The sequence below is a fragment of the Melozone crissalis genome, unplaced genomic scaffold (genome assembly GCF_028551555.1).
Source record: "Melozone crissalis strain CALT ecotype California unplaced genomic scaffold, PUWL_Pcris_2 ptg000004l_1, whole genome shotgun sequence".
Classification (NCBI taxonomy): domain Eukaryota; kingdom Metazoa; phylum Chordata; class Aves; order Passeriformes; family Passerellidae; genus Melozone; species Melozone crissalis.
The window spans coordinates 31513853-31535455 of NW_026535782.1; the positions used below are offsets into that span (position 1 = coordinate 31513853).

The following is a 21603-nucleotide window of genomic DNA, read 5'->3' on the forward strand; positions in this document are numbered from 1 at the left end:
CATAAAAAAATTTACAAAATGACATATCTAGTCCTTTAATACTAGTTGCTATGATAATAAAAACCTATATTTCAGTACAAGATTAGCAGTTGAGAAAATAAACTACTCTCAGTAGACTTCCTGTAAAAATGGCTGTATAAAAAGTGCACACTTGCTTCCCTTTTGAGGTAAAACTGTACCTAATATCTGAGTCAGGACCCTGGGTTAAGTACAACAGTGATCTGATTCAGGGTGGCACAAATAATATCCCACCTGGAAGTACTGCTCCTTGTGAAAGCGCTTTACTGTATTGTTAAACCAACAAAAGACTAGTATTGTTTAAAAAAAAATATAAATGTTACATCTACAGCTTCCTGAGCTGGCCACAGTGCTGACTTCCTTTTAATAACAGAAAATATGGATAAGGTTCTTTCTTTTATGTACACTGTTTTAAGGAGATTTACCTTCCCAACACCAAAATATGTCTTTGATTCTGTATCTTGACAGGTGTAGGAAAAGGCTTGATAAAGCAGTGTAATCCTATCTGAACAAACACATTCTGGGAGAGTAAAAAACGCAAAGCTCTAGATTTATAATAAAATGTTTTTCCCTGAACAGAAAAATTACTCAAATTCAATATATTCCAACAGAGTTCTTCCTTTAAAGTTACCTTGATCAGAGAAAGTTACCTTGATTATCTTTTGGCAAATCAATCTATCTTGATTATATTTCTAGCCACAGTATTTCTGTCTATAGTATTACCAGAAGGTCCCTAACACATTTACTATAATTTCCTTCATCTCCTTCTACAAGAACAGTCAGTAATGAAGGGATGTTTTTCATACACCAAGTTTTTTTAAAGTTGCCCTTACTGAAAACATGTAAGAATGTTTTAGTCTTGAAATATGGTTTCCCTTATAACAATCACTTAATTAAAACATGTCATTTGACATGTTTTAATTAGGTGATTGTTATAAATGAAACCATGTTTCTACCACTCAATTAAATTTGCACAAATACTGTTAATATATATTCTATTCATTACCTATATCCAAGCTCTATAATCCAACTTGGAGCATGAAAAATCATATTCTGTGTCTACAGAGAAAATCAAAACTGTGTCTTAGAATTCATGGCTTAGATTAGATTTAACATAGGGAAAATTGCCAGAAGACAGCATGAAGAGCACAGAAATGAAATATTTCCAATAGGAGGCTGTTACTGAGCAAGTGGAGTCATGTATAACAGTGAAAAAGACCTTGAAAAAAGGACTGTGAACAATAATTCGTGAAATCTGCCATATGTTAGCCTCTTCTAACTTACTTTTCTTCAACTGGCCAACAGTTCTTCACTTGGAATGTTTTTTGAAAGAAATTTCTATGGTTAGGAAAGAAAGACTCAGTTGTTATCTTCACACAGGACTCTCCTCTGGAAAGCAGACACATTATCAATCCTCTAAATGAACTAGCTGTTTCCTAACTGCCATGAATGGTACCTGAACTCAAGCACTAAAGGAAGCTGGAAGCTGTAACCCTAAGTGCACCCCAGCTGGTTCAGACTACACACCTGATTTCTTTATTGATTGCATCTAGCTGCTCCTGGAGCATCATGGCCAGGGTCTGGGCATCAGAATGGCCACTTGGTGACAGCAGGTCCATGGAGCTGAACAGCGTTTCTCTGTCGTCATCATCGATGTCCGACATCTCGGTGTCGCTTTCGAATGGATGGCTGCTCAGGACACCGATCTGCTGCGACCTGTTCCACTCGTGATCACCAAGGGATTTTACCTGAGCAGCAATTAAAACATGCATGGCTTATGTCAGGGAAAACTGCAAAGTTGAACTTCAAAATAAATGGGAAAGGAAAGCAACTAACACTTCAAAATACTTATTCAATTAGAAGTGCTCCATTAATGCTCACAGTATTACTGCAAATGGCATATATTCACATAATTGTAATTTAGGTATCAAATTACTGTAAGGAAAATTTATACAAAAAGATACTCTGGAAAGACAAATAATCAAGTATGCTTGAACTCTGATGTCCAAACTTCAACTTTTTCTGCTGTCATATTGTACAACAGTTCTCTGAGTGGGTATAGAAAAAAACCCGAACTCTGGGTTGGGTTTTCTTGTTTGGTCGCTTTGTTTTTTTGTTTTCTTCCTGGAAGAAAACTCCACAAACTGTAAGCCTAACAGCCTCAAACACATTCTCTTATCAGGGAATGTACGAGAAGGAATTGGGGATTAACCTTTGGTTCATCTCTGCGTACTCCCATCCGGCCTCTTCTAGGTCGCCTTATCACTTTAGTTGACCGATAGTCAGACTGGCTATCAACCAGTGAGCCCACTGAGTACCTCAGCTCTGTTGATGTGTCAAGATGAGGTCTAAAAACAGAATTACATAAGTGGACTGAGAGAGTAATAGGAATAACAACAACAATACAATGACCTTCAGTCTAGCAACACAGATTTCTTTTTTCAAGCAAACTTTCATGTATTGCATAATAAATGAGAAAAACATAATTTAAAAATGAAAAATTGAAATAATTTTATGAGAAAATTTAGGGAGAAACCAAACAATAAAACCTCTGGTTTTTTTTAAATGAAAGCTGTGCATAGAAAAACTTATTGTCCAAAACTTTAACAGGAAAAAGCACATTTCAGGATAATTAGAACTGGCAGCTAAATGTATTTTCCTGTATATTCATAAATATGCCTGAGGTTACTCTAAGCATGTTACATGTTCATGAGTGAACATATTGATTAAATGAAAATATCAGCGAACTGACCTGTGATATTTAACCTTGTTTAGGAATTACTAATCTTTACTTGTCAACACTTTCAGTGCTTTAATTCCCATTTTTCCCTGTAGCCCTGGTAAGTCTAGGGATATTGCTGTAAGGCTTATACAGGATGACTTCAGCACCTCTTTTCTTGTTTACAAACAGTGGTCCCCTCTTTGTCCTTAATCAAACAGCAGCACCAAAAGTGCACTGCTTAGTGCAGCAAAAGCATCCTAACCATGGGCTGTGGAACCAAGGTGGAAGAGCAAAGGCTCCATGCACCATTTGAGAATTCAACCACAATAGTAGACACCTGAACAATTTCTGTTTCTCAACACACCTGCAATTTCCACATAAAAATATATGAATAGCATGATTACAGTAAAAATTGAAATGTAACAAAAAACCCACATAGGGAAGTGACAGTTTTTATCTTCTGTGTACAGTAATTTTCTCAACAGAACTTTGTTCTCATAATCCATACTATTTGGCAGTTGTGAAGCAAGTTGGCAGGAAAAAAGGAACAGTCCAGGCTGCAGTCTCTAGCTGTAGATATTCATCTGCTGATCAGCTTCATTATTTTCCTGAAAGCACAAACTCCAGCCAATACAGAATTGAATACAGGCTGAGAATAGGAAGTATTTAATGCTCAGAGCTTGCTGTGCCTCAGAGAGTTGGGATCTTCATGAGGTCAGGGAAAGCACACTGTTTAGTGGAACCTGCTGAATTTCCAAGATATTTAGATAGCTTATCAAGTTCAAACAGTCCTTTGACAAGGGCTAATCAGCTCCTGTTTACGGAGCACAAGCTAATGATATTCATCTACCTAGCAAGGAAAGCTGCTGTTCTCCAAGGATGCTCCAAAAACCAAAGCTGCTGTTGCAGCAGCTCAGTAGCCTCTGTCCCTGCAAGCACTTTCAAGAAAAATGTGTTGTGTGCCTGTAGTCACATTCCCAAGGGAACAAAAATTCAAAAAGTTAAAAGCATCACATTCTGAATTTCATCAGCTTACATTTCTCCACATATAGAAAAATATTATTACAAGAAATAATAAAAGGTTGAGGTAGAAACCATGTCCAGGTACTGAGCAAGGTGTCTGAGGACATCAGTGGGCAGGCAACAGCTGATGGAAAAAACCAATCCATTGAACAAGAGTAATGTTTAGATGAATAGAGTGCTCCCAATTCAGTCTTGGTCCATGAGCTTTGTCTGGCAGGTGTGCTGGCAGGTTTTAAAAACTGACATGCTGCTTGTTATGAAAACAGCACATGGCACAGAGTTATCAATAAAGCAACAATTTAATCTCAAGGGACACTTTTAAGCAAGAAGGAATTTCTAGAATGATACATTCTTTGCAGCTGTTAGTGGTTATTTTTATGGCATTTGTCTCACTATTCTTCCCATATTGATTTTCCATCAAAAAGAGACAAAACGTTTAATGTCTGATTATGATGTTTTCAGATCTCTCTGAATAATATCTTCACATTCAGCTTAAGTTCTGTGGTCTTTTGCTAGACACTAAGTACAGCTGAGTTATGCCTTGCTAATAAAGAAAAAGAAAATATTTATAGAACAAACATGATCATAAATATGCTGATCAGTTTCAGCATTAAAGAGGATTGTTTCTAATTTATATTTAAGGTCTGGGAAAAAAGTTGTGTATTTGGATATACTTTTAAAAACATTTCATAATTTAAAAGACTTTCGCTAATCTCCATAATATTTCAGTGTATCCTCACTGATATAAGGCCCTGTGTACTGATGAAAAAAGTGAAAAGCAACAGTAAAAATAACTGCAAGGATTTTACATTTTAAAACAAATACATGGCCACCTTTATGCGTGGCTTGAACACATCCCTGCTGTAAATGCTTGCCATTTATATTTATATCTATTTCAACTTAAAATGAGAAAACCTTTGCCACAAAATATCACCTTGACAAGGTGGGTTCGATTAAAGAACCAGCCCTCATTTTCATTTGATCCAGTTCAGACCTCAGTTTCTCAATTTCTTCAGCAAGTCTTTCCTGGAAATAAGAGAGTAAGATATGCTTACTTGTGATACAAAACACATTTATTTTATGAGCTATTGCTCTTGCACAGTTAAACAAGCAAGCAAAGATATACTGAATGGAACACTGGCTATAATAAGAAAAGGAAGCTCATTTAAGTCTCACTACTACTAACGAGACATACACATCAAAAGGAGGTGATATAGCACTCTGCTGTTTTACCACTGCCTGGATGTGTCGGAAGGACAAGTTTGTACTTGAAATTTACTTTTTTTTTCCTACCATAAAGCCAGGTCATTGTGTGACTCATCACTTGCCCTATAGAGACCAAGATTAACAGTTGCACTCAATGATCTCTGAGATCATCTTTTCCACCCCACATGATTTTATGACACCATGGAATTGCATACTGGCCTTTCTATTTACTGACAGGGACCCAGACTTAGAGAAAACTGCATTTCAGATGACTTGAACTGCAGCTGTATGTCTTGGTCTTATTGAGTTGATGTGACTCTAGTACGAGGTGCTGCTGACAAAAAATTACTATTTGCCATAAAATTGGATTTTTGGAACTAACTAAAAAACCCCCACTATTTCCAGCTACCAATAGGGAAAACAGCACTGTTCCCAAATTCTACAAATAACTGTTATCTAAAAGAAGTAAAAGGAAAGAATTTTAAAACAAATTAAGAACAAGCATGGGATCAAAATATAACACTGCTCTTCCTAGAGTTTAAAATGCTCAGTATAGCAAAAGGCTAGGAATAAGAATCTTCTATATCTATAAGTAATATCTATAAATAATATATCTATAAATAATACTATCTAGAAATAATATCTGTTTCCATGAGTATTATTACTGAATTATTAGTACATAATTACTGATATCGTATTAGAGTATTTTAAAAATATTTCTTGATTGAACAGAACTACTGAGATGATTGATACTCTACTGGTAACACTTGCTAGTTACTTAGAGATTATTAACATCTGATGCTATGTTCATCTATCTGAAATTGTTTCATCAGTTTCTTCATCAAAGTGGAACAAAGAATCCCTTCAATGGGGGACACTTAGAAGCTCTGGGGTCAGAGCATGCAGCGACAGGAAAAGGGCTTTAAAAGGAAAGAGGGTAGGTTTTAGACAGCAGGAAGAAATTTTTTATGGTGAGGGTGGTGGGGCACTGAAACAGGTTGTCCTTTTGGGTACTTTAATCTTACTGCCTTTCTCTACAGGTTACCTAAACGTAGATGAAAGTAAACATTTTTTTAACAGATACCTCCTCTTTTTATTTTCCTTTAAGGCCATGATTTTTGATGTCATATAATATTTTTATATTAGTATAAAATAGAGCTATATTTTTAAAATTCGGTACAATTGCTTTTAGAGGGATTTAATACTTTGCAAAAACACTTCTGTCAATCTGAATGCAAACACATTTGTGCACCCTACTGCCAGGAATAACTCAAAAAAAAAATCCTGTATCTGGGATTGGAAGAAATATTTATAGTCAATTTGACTGATTCACTAAACAGCATTAGAGGTTCATTTGCAAAGAATGAAAAAAGGTCACTTTCAGCTATATTTAGCATAATGCCACTGGACTTGATAAAAAGAATTGCATAAAACCCAAAAATTACATTCTTCACTATGAAAGTGCAACCAGTTATGCATGTATCTCTGTTAAATTAGACTTTTTCAGAATTAAAACTGATAGAGAGAAACCCCAAAGCCAGTAAAATCAACATGAATTTTGGTATTGACTTCCTGAGGCTAGGATATCAACCATGAACTTAGCTCAGAACAACTGTCAGAGACGTTCTAAGGCTATTTATTGCATCTAGGTGATTAAATAAATCCTTATTTATGTAAGATTTTTCATGATAGCTGGATAATTAATATTCCATATATGTATTTCCAAATAATACATATTTCCAAATAATAATATTACATATTTTGATAAAACCAGATAAAATCACAGTATTTTACAGTACCTTATCATGTAAGGACTCTTCCAGATTTTTCCTGAAACTCTCAGATTCTTGAATCAAAACATTCTACAAATAAAAATAAGATAAAAAAATAAGCAAGAAGGAAATCAGAGATATGTTAATGTATCAGATATCACTACGTTCATGTACAAGTTTACAAAGTTCATATATGTTAGACTTCAAAATTTAAATTCTTTAATGCTTCAGCTGGATCATATTATTATATTATACTAAAGCTTAAATTCTGCAAGAATTCAAACATGTAGGAACATGTGTCTTCTAGATCAGCAAAAACTTTGCATCTTGGTTCAACTGACCAAATGCCTCATCTTATACAACCAATTCTCCCAACAACTTCTTTTGGCAAGCCTATTTCTCATTCCACACCACATTTTGTTTCAATGATATAAACCAGAAGTATATCCTCTGAGAAATTCTGAAATACCCTTCTGAAAAACACTGAAAGATTCCCCTCAAACCATACAGAAGGTGAATAATTAGAAGAAGGAGGGATTAAAGAGGGCAAATACAAAGGTCAGCAGCTTAGAGTTTTGCAGGACAACATTGTCTCATATAGTGGACAATCTGTGAATAACATTCCCTCTCCAAGGCTAGATGCTCCTTCTCCTGTGGTGACAGCATTTAATTCTTCCCAGAGGAGGTGAGGTGAAATCAGCATGTTAAAACACTGAAATGATGGCACATCTAAAATGGCCATTCCTCTGCTCTCATCCACCTTCTCTCACTGCCTCATGCAGCCTGTCCCACATTGGTCCTTTCCAAGTTCTTCATCAGGTTCTTGGCTGATAAACACGTGACTCAAAATATTCAGCATTCTCGCAGCTCGTCTGGGAAGACACTTGAGCCCACTCTTGAGTTAAGAGTCAAATGTGTAAGTTGACCACATTTGTGGTAATACTGGTAATACAAAATCAGCATGATGCCTCCATCCTGATAAAAGCAGAACATATGGGAAATATTTATTAAGCTAAACTTTATGCTGCTTTTTGTACTGTACCTTTTCTTCCAGTGCTGCCATTCTCTCTTTCAAGTGTAGTTGCAGACGCTCATTGGATTCTGTCAAAAGTCTGTCTACAGTATCCGATAATCTTTTGTTGTGCTCCTCATTCATTTTTTCTCTTTGCCTTGCCTTTAATGTAGAATAGATGAGACAGATTGGTAGGGTCCAAAATTAACCAGTACAGATATGTATAATTAAAAATAAAACAACTAACTGTAACCATCTAAAAGAATTTGACAGGAAATGTAGCTACAGTTACTGATTAATGCACATCCATTTTTGTAACAGCAGAATGCTTCCAACTCTTCAACTGGACATAAATTAATGTATTAAGATGGTGAAGTAAAGTAGAAAGATGCTGCCAGCAGTGCTACAAACAGAATATTTACAAATAGGTAGTCAGGGGTACATAATGTAGCACTGGGTACACACTGTAGTTACTGGAGTACATAATGTAGCGCTATACTGGCAAATGAAAAGTGCACAGAAGCTGTTTGCAATGCACATACTCTTTGAAGTTCCTGATTCTTCTCTTCAAGTTGAGCTTCTAAGTGTCTCATACGTTCCTCAATGTTTCCATGCCTTTCTTCTGCCTGTAAAAAAATAGAAAAACTCTTTCTGTAATTTAGGTGTCTTTGGAAGTTTTTATTTCACTTAAGTTTAAACAAAACATAAAGCAAGCTACTACTAACTGCAAACTTAGTTTTCAGAAAATAAACTTTATTTAAACAGGCAGCTGAACAGCATTGCTTGAAATGTGTCAGCTACAAAGGCCTGTTACATCCAAGCATCAGCAAAACATTGGAGTTATTTATGAGCAATGAAATCAGCCAAATGTAACATGCAGATTGTGCATGGTTTGAACACAAACCTGCCATCGTAAAATTGTAAGCTCCTGAAGCACTGAACTGCACGATGGTTGATTATCAATTTAAAAAAAAATTTTAAAATGAAAACAAATCAGATGGATTCTATTCAGCAATAGAAAGTAAAGTCCAGTAGGACTACCTTCCTACGTATGGAGATCATTTCTTGTAGTTTAGCTTCCATAACATATTGATAATCATCAGATGAGGTAGAAGAGGTTGGATCAGACTAACAAGTCAAGGAAAAGGAGAGGGACAAAATTGAAAAATCAGAACTAAAGACACTGACACTGAACAGAACACAGCACAGAATGCTTAAAAGAAAAGTGTGACTGAAAATTTAATACTTTTAGCTGACAGATTTTTACATGAAATAAACTACACTGATACTTGGTGAAAAAGATGCAGTTGATGTGGAGAAACTGAAAATAATGGAATGCTAAAGAAGCTATCAACCTACACATGGAATTACAAGGTTAGTGATGGCTGGCTGATGACACACGACTACAGAGTGGATTCAAAGCGATACTGTCTAATCTAATGTTGTTTCTCTCTCTCTTTTTTTTTTCTTTTTTTTTTTTTTTTTTTAATTTTGGTAAACTGAACACCAGAACCAGACTCTCAGAGGCCAACATCAGAAATTCCTGTATAATTCTTCTACCATTCTCTAGGAATGATTACAATGCATAAATACTACATAATGGATCAGTCAGTTACACCACTATGAAATGTCATGGTACATTCCCTAATTTCTAGAAAACAGAAAGAATGCCAAAAGAGACAAGACTCAAGCTTTCATATGCCATTTTGGAATACACTATATAAGGCCTTTCATCCAAACAAACAATATAGTTTTCATCCCTTTGAAAAGATCCACCCTGGTGGATCTCTTTAGAAGATCAAGGTAATCAGATAAAAGAAGAACCTATAAATAAAAATTCATTAATAATAATGAAAAGTTATTACTGAGTATAGAGATGGTAATCCAACCAAAGATTCATTACTATTTCTGACAGAATCTGACCTTATTTGGGTCATTTGTGGCAAAACATGAATATTCATGTTATTGTCATATCAAACAAGTCTATGTTATTATTCAAAAACTAAAAAAGCCCTTTTAAAGAAGGGAAATGCTATATTAGTTTTGTTGCTATGGAAACAGGAATGTGCATAAGGCATACAGAGTGCTACTGATGCCTGAGTTGTGAGCTCGCGCCTGTCAAATGCTATTTCACTCTGTCAGATTCACCCTCTCAAAAAGAGATCTGAACTCCATCTTTAGATGAGCAAACTTTAATATGCACAAGATATACTAATTTTACAGCTGTATTTTTGTGAGACTACTTTTCATATGCTTATCTACTAATGATTCATCAGATTAAATAGGAATAGGTATCAAAGTAATGCCAGATGTTCATAATAACTTAAAATTAACAATAACTTTAATTCAGTAGTATTATCGGTACCAAAAATTCATACAGAAAGCAATCCTGTGATCTAGTAATTTATAAACATATACTGCAGCTTTTTATATGAAAACATCCACATAAGAAAATTCTGCTTTGTATAAATACATGAGTAGTGCTTAACCTTGAAGACCACTAGTATTATTTTCATAGTATATTCATAAAACTCATATTCTTGCAAAATTTAAGGGAAAGTCTTTGTAATTAAACTAATTTAGAAGTGCAGTTCTTGTTTCTGATCATGAAGCAGGCATATTGCGATGTACTTGAATTTATTTAGTAGCTAAAATATTTTTTCTGTTTATTACAATTTGGACCACCAACAATACTTCTATGGTCTTCTTCAACTTATCTCTCCATTTTGCTTATTAGCTGGTTTCAGCACACCAGTGCTAATGCACTCCTTCCTCTCCCAGTGGGGTAGTTAGAGATATAGGGTTGAAAAAGTTAAGTCTCTGTGACCGCAGAACAGATGTCTTTCTACAGTGACCAAGTTTTATCCTGCTCCGCAGAGAACAGAATTTTCCCCTTTCGAGATCTGGCTGCAGCATTAGTTCAAGGCCACCCCTTAATGCATTTGCAAGGGTCATGAGATGAACTGAAATCACCAAAGCTCTGAGAAGACTTAAGTCATTATGCATCTTTTGAAGCCAATTCCATAGAGGCAGAAGCAGAACCCACTGGGGACACCTTCCTACATTATAAGCTTCATAAGCAGACTGCGAAACTTAAAAGCAAGTTACTTAAACTTCACTGCTTCTGATGCCTTAAGAGGCCACCTAGAACAGAGGCTAGAGAGTTAAAGGAATAAAGTAGGTACTTATTAAAAGGCCTTCAAAGGATACACCTTGGGCAGTACAAGAGCCTGGCCAAGGCTACACCCAAGATGGACAACAAGTGATGAGTTTTTAGACTTTTATAACTTTTGGTCCATTTACGTATTAGGGTTAAATGTCCAATTACAGCTTCAGGTTATGAAGTCACGTCCTCCCAGGCTGCTCTTCTCAGTTCGCTGTTTATAACTTTTGGGCCTGAAGCTGCAACGGTGTTCTTGGTTCTCGGCCTGGAAAAGGATTGTTTTGCCTAACTGAACCATGAGGAGAACGTGCTAACATTTTATATGAAGGTCAGAGTTACGTACTACTGCAGTACAGAGCCTGGAAAACTGAAAGCTAAAGCTTAAGGCATCACTTCAATACACTTTAGTGCAGCTTAATGCAAAATATGAAGAAAACTAAAGTAAAACCACTAAGTTCAAAGGGATCTCATTCACATCCTCTGAAATGTGGTGCTAACCTGTCCTTGAAAAGAAAGTCTGTCTAGTTGGCTGTATAATTTATCTTTTTTTTCAAAATAAAATGTAATTTTTTCAGTCCAAACCATGCCATAATAGCTTATCTGTCTAGCGGATCTTCTCAATGCAGAAAATAATTGTGATATTAGGTCTAACAATTTTTGGGAAAAAGAGAAGGAATGAAATTATTGTCAGAATTATGTACGTTATCTGAATTCTTATATAGACAGTTTTCTTGAAAGAACATGATGTTCCCTTAAGATTCTTATAGCTACCTATTATTTCATAAGTTTTTCCTGCTTTAATAATTCAGCAAGGTATTTTCATCTCTTTGGTAGAACAGAGAAACTTGAAAATTAATTAAAATTCAAGATGCCTTAGAACCAAATCAAATGTCACTATTCTAAACACTGCAAATGTATTAGAATATTTTATGTTTCCTTTATGTACCATTTGTTCTGAAAGTGTTATTCTGTATCACTCTAAAAGGACTGAATTATTTTATAGACAAAATACTCAATAATCAGGCTCAAGTGCTTGTCTGGCAGAGAGCATGCACAGGTGCACAGACTTAGTATCTACTCTGGGCTCTAAAGCTGCTTAGTGATTTTAACCACTGGTTATTATGTGCCAACTGCAGGCACAGCTCCCTGCAGCAGGGATGGGAATCAAAAGGGCAGACAGAAGCACATGTACCTACTCCCATCTTCTCTGGCCTGCAGGAACCCACCTGCAGACAAAGACCTCCAGGAGCCAGTGTCCCCAGCTGGAACACACTCCCAAAATGAGGATTGCAACACCTCCCACCACCCTTTACATTGAGGAAGGCCCCCAACCAGGTCTCAACGAGACCCTTCCAAACAAAAAATCCCCTGTAGCAAGTCAGTTGTTAGATAAGGGATTTGCAAATCCTTCCCTAAGGACTTCCCCAGCCCATCCAGTTAGGATTGACATACCTGTGGCCGTTACACTCTTTTGTTGCTCATTTACCTTAGTGAGACCCAGAGATTGTAAAGAATAAACTCTTTGAGAGACTCAGCATCCTATAAAGTACTGAATGCGTCCATCTCAGCTTTGTAGTTTGAGGCACAAGGCAGAGACTGAGACACCAGTGCTTGTCATGCTTTCGCAGCGGAATTTTAGGCACACATGAGACAGCACAGACAACTGTGGACTCTGAGATTCCTAAAGAAAAGCTGGATTTCTTCCAACTACTTTTACTAGGAATTAATTGAGTTAAAAACCATAAAGTAGGGCTTACATGACTACTTGCTTGGTAGGCCTTACCCTACATTCTTTCTTCAATGTAAGCCTTGCATGCCTGTTTGCTCCTACTCTGTACAGAAGGATTAATAAGACACATTGCAGGATATTCAGCAACTAGCATTTAAAGCACTTAGCCAGAACATTCAGTTAAAAATAGATTTGGGAAATCATGCACCTTAAACTGAACTAAAAATATATGGACAAAAGCTAATGATATCTGACCCCTAGGAGAAACCAGCATGAGTCTTAAAATTGACTTTGCACTCTCTAGGCCATGGAGTAGCCAGCACAAGGTAGTAACAGCCAGGAAAACTCTGCATTGAGGGAATACCAAAGCAGCTTGTGTGATCTCTAGCCCTGTTAAAACTCTGCTGGTGCTCCTGCTGCTAATGCGCTCACAAAAAAGATGTTGCTTTCACATCACCTGCTACTGATGGCACCGCACATTTTCTAGGTCTTTGTATCTTAGTTGAAAAGAAAGAAATCCATATTCAGATGCAGAAATCACTTGTATAATATAGGTGCCATATTTATTTTTTTTTGTGCTGAGTTGCAGGAACAAATCTAAACTTCTCTAATGGTACAATCAATCCCTCCAGTTTTGAGACCTTGACTTTCTTAACACTTGCACTCTCCAGTTTTTCTACTGGCATCCTATGCTTTAGTCTATCCTTGGAATAAAGGCGTTACTCACAAAGAAAGAATGCATTATTGAACTGAGCTATGAAATTGAAGGTGAAAATAGGTGATCAAGGTGAGAGAGTTGCAACAGCTCACAAAGTTATCAGCTCCTTGCTCACATCTAACCTGTTAACAATGTGAGAAAATGAATTGGCTCAGGTGTCCCCTTTTTCTAAACCCCAACCTTTCAGTCACTAGATAGTCACATCTTCTTTCCCCTCCTTTGTTTTCCCACTACTTTCTGTACCTCCTAATTTTTCAGTAAGCAGCTCCTTCAATTTAGCTTTGTCAAAGTTGCTTCTTTCATTTCCTCCTCCTATCAGGGCAAAGTCTCCCAAGAAAAGGGAAGCAAAGTAAGAGGGGTGTTTTTGAGAAGACAGAAGATATTGTAAATGTGAAAATTTCTTTGGCTTCCCTCCCTTTCAAAGATTTTGGTTTTTTTTTTTTCGCCTCTAAGAGGATTTATCAACTTCTCCTGTCAACACATCATATTTTCTCTCTCTTGTTCTCAGAGAGATTTCTGTATTAACTATATCCACTCCTTGCAGGGGAACTTCTTTCCCCCCTTTCCATCCTCTTCATGGCAGACATACTCCTTTTACTTGTTTTGCAACTTCTTCCCTGCTTAAAGCAAACCACATCCCCACACTGACACAAAACAAGCATTATGTCCCACTTGCCTCCAACTCTCAAGTCATTTTTTATCACCTTTAAAATTAACTGAAGGTGTTACTATGCTAAATGTGGTTTATTATGGTATGGTTTCCTCTTCTCCATCTCAGTGCTTCTCTAGAGCAGCTGAAAAGTGTGGCTGGTATTTTGGTGACCTGCATACAGGAATGATGGTGTCAAATGCTGACTGCTGTCCTGTGATCAGAGAAGTGCCTTGGTACCTCTGCTGCACAAGCACCCAGGGGGTGAAGGACTGCTACTGGGGGTGAGTGAATGGAAGTAGGTGGATGCTGGCCAGCCCTAATAGACCCCTTCCTTGAACACATGCAAGGAGAAACTGTGTTTGATAGACTAACCATCTGAAGATTCTGGATGCTCCAATGTCTGTCCCTTCTGGGGAAAATAAACATTTTGTGGAATAAAGAAAGGTTAATACAGGAGGAAGGTTCTTTCTACTAGGAAATGCCTCTTCTCCAGAGTAGGCAAACAGACCAATACTGTGAGAGTGAGTAGAAGGTGGCTCAATGAGTCATGGGAATCTAAATCTTGGGATACATGCTGAGAGCTGTGCCACTTGTCATGACCAGACAGGTACCAGTGTGATGGCCAGGCGGGACAGTACAGGATATGGGATCATGCTGTTCCAGGTTAGTCTGCCAGGGGCTGACTAACCCTCCAGGTGTCACCCAATGGGCAGAACAGTGAAAACAAAGCCAAAGAAAAGTTCAAATGACTCAGTTAAATTTATGGGTACTTATCCAAGTTCACTGTATAGTCCAAATTTTTGGAAGTTCACTCCTTATGAACTAATTTGGGCATGGAAAAGTAGCAGAAAGACATATCACTAGCTTATATACCTAAAAAAAGGAAAACCAACTAATTTTAAAAACTGACACAATAGAAGGATGGCAATTTATATCCTTCATTTGCAGAATCCCAACCTGGATTTATTATGAGCAAGAGTATTAAAAAAATTGAATGCAGAACTGCAACATGCAACTTTTAAATCTATGAGGGTTGGTGTGGAGGTGGGAAATAATCACAGACAAATCCAGAACATATTTTTTCTGGTTTATCTCCACATGTAAGTAATTGTTCTTATATTTTACCCACAGCATAGCAGATAACCTACATTACTTTACTTTAAAATACACATAAAGCATGTTTGGCTTAACTCACCTCTTCCATATGATTGCAACCCCATTAATCTCAGAGAAGCCACTTTCATTGAGATAGTACTAAAGGAAGGAGAATCAGTTTTGACTTTTTTTTATTTTTTTTTTAGTGCAGAAACAGTAGCTGATTTGGTGGCTCCTCTTTTACTTGGTATACATAGACACTGCAGTGATCACATAGCTCAGGCAGACAGGCTTTGGGGATTCTGCAGCCAGATAATTTGAGTGCTACAGACAGCAGGTACGCTGGCACAAAGTCCAACCAAGGCAAAATTAATTAAGCATTATCCAGCCCCTCAGGCAGGACTTGCAGTTGTCAGTGAATAGCTGACCACGTGTAAGAGCACACCAGCTAGCTAACTTAAAACTGCTTAAGTAAGCTGCAGTGATTACAGCATCCTTGGTTCAGAGCCTCATTTATGTGATCCATGAAAAGTAATGGACTTTAAACTCCAGAGCTCTCAAAGCAGCACTTTAATAAGCTCTGCAGTTTGCAAAGAAATTGTACACAAAAATAAACACATAGGTCACAGGCTGATTTAGCCTATTGGCCAAATTATGGCATTCTTCTTCACGTCATATATTCCAAGGCAGCACAATTTTAAATGAAATACTTATCTTCAGTTTTTTATGTAATCACTGAGAAATGAGCAGAACCAGCATTACAATCTATTTCTCAGAGTTTCTTGCTTGGCAAAAACTTTGATCAAGTATATCAAAGTGAAATGGGGTGGATCATCAGCTCTGTTGACAGTTCTCTAACCACATCCCATGAAATAATGTAAGAAGACAAACGGAGATGTATATTGCAGCTTTATGGTCACAATAACAACAGTATCTCATGGAAGTCCCTGAGTGTTCTGCATGGTTGAAATGGGATTTCTTCTTACGATTTTTGTCATTAATATATGTTCAAGGAAAAATGCAGTTGCAAGAAAAGACATGCTTGAGACTGCCAAATACTTACTGGTGGCTAATTGCTGGAGAACTTATTCAGGAAAAATCCTCTTAAAATAGAAAACAGTATTTTTAAGCTACTGAGGGCATTAGAATATATGATTATTTGCTGAATCAGAAACAATTGGAAGAAAAAAAGTTAAAATGCCAAGGGATTGCTCTTCTGTGCACCTGAGTTTTTATTAAAATCCAATTAAATTTATTTGGTATTTCATGTAGCTCTTTTTGCTGATTCTTCTTGCCTTCCTCCCCCCACCACCTCCCCCAATTTTCAGTCTTTGTTTCAGATTGACACCCATTCATACAAACCTAAAGTGACAGCACAAACCCTTGATTACTGAAAGCCTTCCTTTCTTTGTTTCTTCTGCTTAACTAAATTACTTAAAAGTCAGATTTTATTAATGAGCTGCTCAGCATTTAAGGCTTCACTAAATATGGAAAACAAAGGACCTGCAAAAGGTCCATCAAATTTAAAAACAGCTCAGCACATAAATAGAAGCATTCCTTGGCAATAGAGAAAGGAAAGCTTAGATAAATCAGAATTATATATTATACAGTTACTTAAATGCATTTTTCTTTGTCTGATTTCAAGAGACAAAGCATAAACCACATTATATATCTTTAGGAAGGTGATAATACGTGAGCTATATTATTAACTACATGCACACCTGAAAGCATTAGAGTCTAAATATAAAAAGCATTATTGAAAATTTATCTTCTTTTTTCTCTGTAAGATAGCAGCCATATAACAAATTTATAAGAAAAAAAATAAAAATCACTCCGTTTCACATTTTTCTTTGCAGATATATGATACAAAGAATTATTCAAAGCAAACCTTGTAAGCATGTACTGCAAGTTGCCTTCATTTGTGTTGCCCAAATGATCCCACGTGCCACAAGGATTTGATTTTATAGCACTTACTGCAATAAAACTAGGTGTTTTTTATATACATAGTATAGGAAAACATCCAGAAGAACTAAGTACCTGTAGGAAAGGGACTTCCCTCACTGCCTACCCTTAAATTAGAAACTGCTGCACAGTAAAATGAGTCCTCCTAGAGTAAGTAATGCTCAATTGTACTGGAAATACATGACTCCCTTGTAAGCACAGCCTAGGCTAACTTACAAATAACTACTTTTCATGTCATAAAAATGCTAAGAATTACAAACACGGCATTGAAACCATTCCCATTCACATGTTTATCAAGAAGCATTTTCTTCCTTCAAATTGGCACAATGTTACCTTTGTTTTGTCCTTAAGGTGAGGAATCAGGCTGCAAATCAGTGTTAAACAATGGGGCTTCTGAAGTGAGCCTATTTCTCAGTACCTTAGTCAAAGCTGCAATTCTCTGAGCCAGTTCAGCCTCCACTTCAGGTAAGGTTTCAGCTTTCCTCATCGTCTGCTGCAGCTTCTGCTCAGCCAGCTCGAGACGCTCCTGCAGCTGCCTGTTTTTGTCTTCCAACTGAAAGCCAAAGATAGATAAACAAGTATTAAAAAAATAAATATTAAGGATTTCCCTTCTCTTTCTAAAGTATAAGTGCAATGATAGCAAAACTCGCTAACAGCAAGACAACCTTTAGTGTGGGAGAGGTTACTGGAGAGGTATTAACTCAAGCATGGAACAATGTAGGCTGCCTGTCTTATTACTCATTTGAGGCTCAAGAATCTCACAAAGGTGAATAAAAGGACTTGTAAGATGGCACTAATTAAGATGAAAAAGCTCCACTGATAGATGGGGTATTTATCTGGCAAAATAATAGTACTGGCACCAGTAAAATGAGGATTTTCTAAATGGAAATACAGCCCATCTTACAGAAAAAATTTACATATGAGCTAAAATGGGAAAGAAATACAATTCTGAAAGGATAGAATTCCCTGAATAAATTGCCAAACATAATTTTCTGAATGAATGGCAATCACATATTACGAAAAGTTAAAATTGACATTTCGTTCATTACAATAAATCTCTTTTAACAAAGGTGAAATTGAGTGAGCTGTGATAACTATTAGAGAGAAACAGGAGGACTTTTTATAATTGCAGCATCTTCTGGCCTACTGAGATGCAGCACACAATTAAGATTTTTTTTATGGTGGCTGCTTTCTTGTTCAATCCAGATAACACAAGGCAAAAGTGAAAAAGGAGTGTGATTTTAGATTCTTTTTTAATCCTTCTAAAAGCATGGAAAGCCAGGCTTTTCTCATCTCCATGCTGCAAATCAACTTTAAGTTTGACTATGTATACTCTAAGCCTAGCTGCTTTGATTCCTGCTTTGAGCAGGCAGAACTCTGCAGCACAGCATGACTTGGGCAACAATAAGAACTCAGATACAAGTATCTTACTTTTTCCATCGTTGGGTGGCTTTTCCCGTGACAATTGAAGATACCTCTTAAAATAGTCTAAGGAAGCTGGCAAAAGCTGGAGAGTTTGAGTTCTGATGGTTTAGTTTCCCTGAAGAAGTATCAAATACATATATACACACACAGATACAGGGAGATGTGCGCTTGTGTGTGCAAATATAGCTGCATACAACTATAGAAGCAGAGATTATCACATCACACAGGCTAATTTCCCATATAGCACTTTAAATTGTTTAAAGACATGCTAGGAAAAAAAAAAAGTCTGATGCTGAGGCTGGGTTTGAATGATACAGTATGATTTATATTCACTTCATGTTTGCTTTCAGTTTATATCATATTCTTCAAATTACAAACCAGTGTTCTATGCTCAGTTTACATTCCAGATTTGGAATCACCATGGAAACAAAGTACCATGAGAGAAAGCTGCACAGTCATGTTATAAGCTTTCTTAAAACATATTCTCAGTTAATTTAGCTTTTTAAAATTGTATTTGTACTCTACTCATTTGTAAAATCATTAGAATATATTGTATGCAAATTCTGATCTTTTCTGCAGAAAGGAATTTTTTCAGCTCAAGCCGTTTTTTAGAAAATAAAATTCCAAAATTGCCACATAAGAAGCCAAGATATTCCACTACCTAGAGAATAAGACTGTGTGCACTTATGCAAGACTATCAGAAAACACAGTTATTTTCCAACATTGAATGTACACATTGAAATTATTGTTCACAGCTGTAGAAGCTGATGTGAAATTTAGAGATGCTGAACAATTTAGGATTTTTTAGATTAAGTGATGTGTGGACTAAAACTGAACAGATTAACCTAACAGAAACCTCTTGTAGTAAATTGCCATCAGTTTTCATTGTGCATGAAGAATACAAGTGGCTGATGCAGGTGCCGCACCTGGCGCAGGATGGCTTCCTTGTTGGCCAGCTCGTTTTCCAGCTTGTCGTTCATGTCGTGTATGGAGGTGGATTCTCTCTGAGCACTGAGGTAGCGCTTCTCCAGCGTAGTTATTCTTTCTTCCATATCCTCCTTTTGTGCCATTGCCTAATGTGACAGAAAAACCCCCATCAGGAACCATGCAATTAAAATGCTGCATAATTTTATACCAGTTTAATTTTCATGCTAGCAGTAGACAGGGTTGTAAGGTAGGCTTAGTAGTTTATCTCCAGTTTTAAAGAGAGTTCTTTGGGATTTCTTGTAGCTATGAAACAGAATCACAGGATCAGCTACGTTGGAAAAGACCTTTGAGATCTTCAGGTCCAACCTATGACACAACTCCACCTTGTCAATTAAACTGTGGCACTGATACTATACCCAGTCTTTTGTTGAAAAGGAACAGCGTAACAGGAAGATAACTAATGAATACTAAAATTGACTCCAGACGGCAACCATCCACACATAGTGAGAAAATCTGCCTAAGAGATGATATACTGAGAAACATCAAAATTTAAGAGGAGGAAAGAGATGGAAATTTAAATTTTACTTTCATTTATTAAGAGAAAGGAATACATTTCTAGTACCATTACTCAACTTAAATTTTCTGTCTCCTATGTTTAAGGGCTTTCATCAGTGCTCAACTTTTGCTGCTCATATACATTGGCCTCTATCAGTTTGCAGTGGATATCAAAGGAACAACAATCAGGAAATATGAGGTGAACATGGTGAATTCCTTACCTCTCTAATGTCTCTCTGGTATTTACTGTTCATTTCCTCTGTTTTAATGAGCTCCTTTCTTGTAGTCTCTGCTTCTTGCTCTACCTCTCCCACCCGAGAAGACAGTGCAGCCAAACGCTCCTTCATCTGTGCCATTTCATAGTTTTGCTTTTCCAACAGCTCCTGAAGCTCAACAACTTGACTGGCTTCATCATTTGAGTCTATTGAGCCATTGGATAGGCGCTGGTAATGGAGAAGAAACATTTATTAATTATCTTTTAATGTGGGCTCTAGCTAAAAAATTTCTAAAGAAAAGACAATTTTAGAAATTATCAAAGAAACTAGGAAGGGAAAAAAACATTTTCACAGTAGATAAGATAGGTACAGCTACAAAAAAATCACAGAACATTAATTCATATAATTGAATTCCAGAAAGTAGCATCACAGAGAGATGTAAATGCTTGCATTAAGAGCAGAATACTACACATAAAAAGGTTTAGTTTGGCATTACGACTATTTGAGTACAGATTACAACAATACTTCTAAAAATCACCAAATTGCTTTCATTGGTCTTAATTAAACTTACATAGCACTTTAGTGTAAATAAAGTTTATATCATTTGCAAAATATACCATGCTGCAGACAGGAAACAACATTAATAAATCACAAACTCAGTGTACCAGAAAGTGCTTTCAGTCTGGACAACATACTGGTGAGATTTACATTAGAAACAAGTTCTGCTGAAGTAATTTATGTGCTGCTAAAAGCCTTGGTGTGAATATAGCTACAAAGAAAAAAAAAATCAAAATTCCATAACACATGCTGCATTTGCGATATGATCTCAGCAATATGATTTATATTCCAAATGAATGATTTCAGGATAGAAGTGCATTCACCAGCAGGACTTGCTGGTATTGCCTCATTTCAACAGATATTAACATTAACATTTTCCAGCATAGGCTAAGCTTATGGTTTCAAACGAATTTAATACTCTCATGTGAAAAAAAACCAGGCATAATGAACAAAAAAATATCAGAAATATTTGATTTGATCTGCAACATGAAAAAATAAAGCCGAAGTGCCTAACCTGGCATTAACTTTCTTGATTATGTACAATTTTATCAGCAAAATTTGTATTATGAAGCACAGGAGCAAAGTATTTTGCTGTAACTATAGTTTTAAACATCACAGAGAAATATTGGTCCTTAAAGGTCCTTATTGTTCTCAGGTGATAACGTGTACATCAATGTAGATATGAAAAATTCTTAGCAGCATCTGAGGGGAAACCAGCTTTCATTAGCACTTTGTACTATTATTGTCTAAATATATTTATACAGAAATCCTCTGGCACATTCTAAGAATATTAAATAATGGCTTCAACAGCATTCTTTTCTCAATCAGCCATAAAATGAACCCAGATCAAG

General features: G+C 36.5%; 1 protein-coding gene across 10 annotated transcripts in view; it reads right to left on the bottom strand.

Annotated features, from left to right (window-relative positions):
* PPFIA2 (PTPRF interacting protein alpha 2) overlaps positions 1-21603 on the bottom strand; it is a 289129-nt gene that overhangs the window by 45866 nt on the left and 221660 nt on the right. For all 10 annotated transcript variants that reach the window (XM_054279165.1, XM_054279101.1, XM_054279090.1 and 7 more), the window contains 9 exons: positions 20201-20422; positions 19424-19570; positions 17491-17625; positions 8296-8379; positions 7784-7915; positions 6769-6831; positions 4698-4789; positions 2231-2366; positions 1546-1766 (listed from right to left, as the gene is read on the bottom strand). In XM_054279165.1, the coding sequence (XP_054135140.1) occupies positions 1546-1766; positions 2231-2366; positions 4698-4789; positions 6769-6831; positions 7784-7915; positions 8296-8379; positions 17491-17625; positions 19424-19570; positions 20201-20422 (1232 nt within the window). The remainder of the gene's footprint in view (positions 1-1545; positions 1767-2230; positions 2367-4697; positions 4790-6768; positions 6832-7783; positions 7916-8295; positions 8380-17490; positions 17626-19423; positions 19571-20200; positions 20423-21603) is intronic.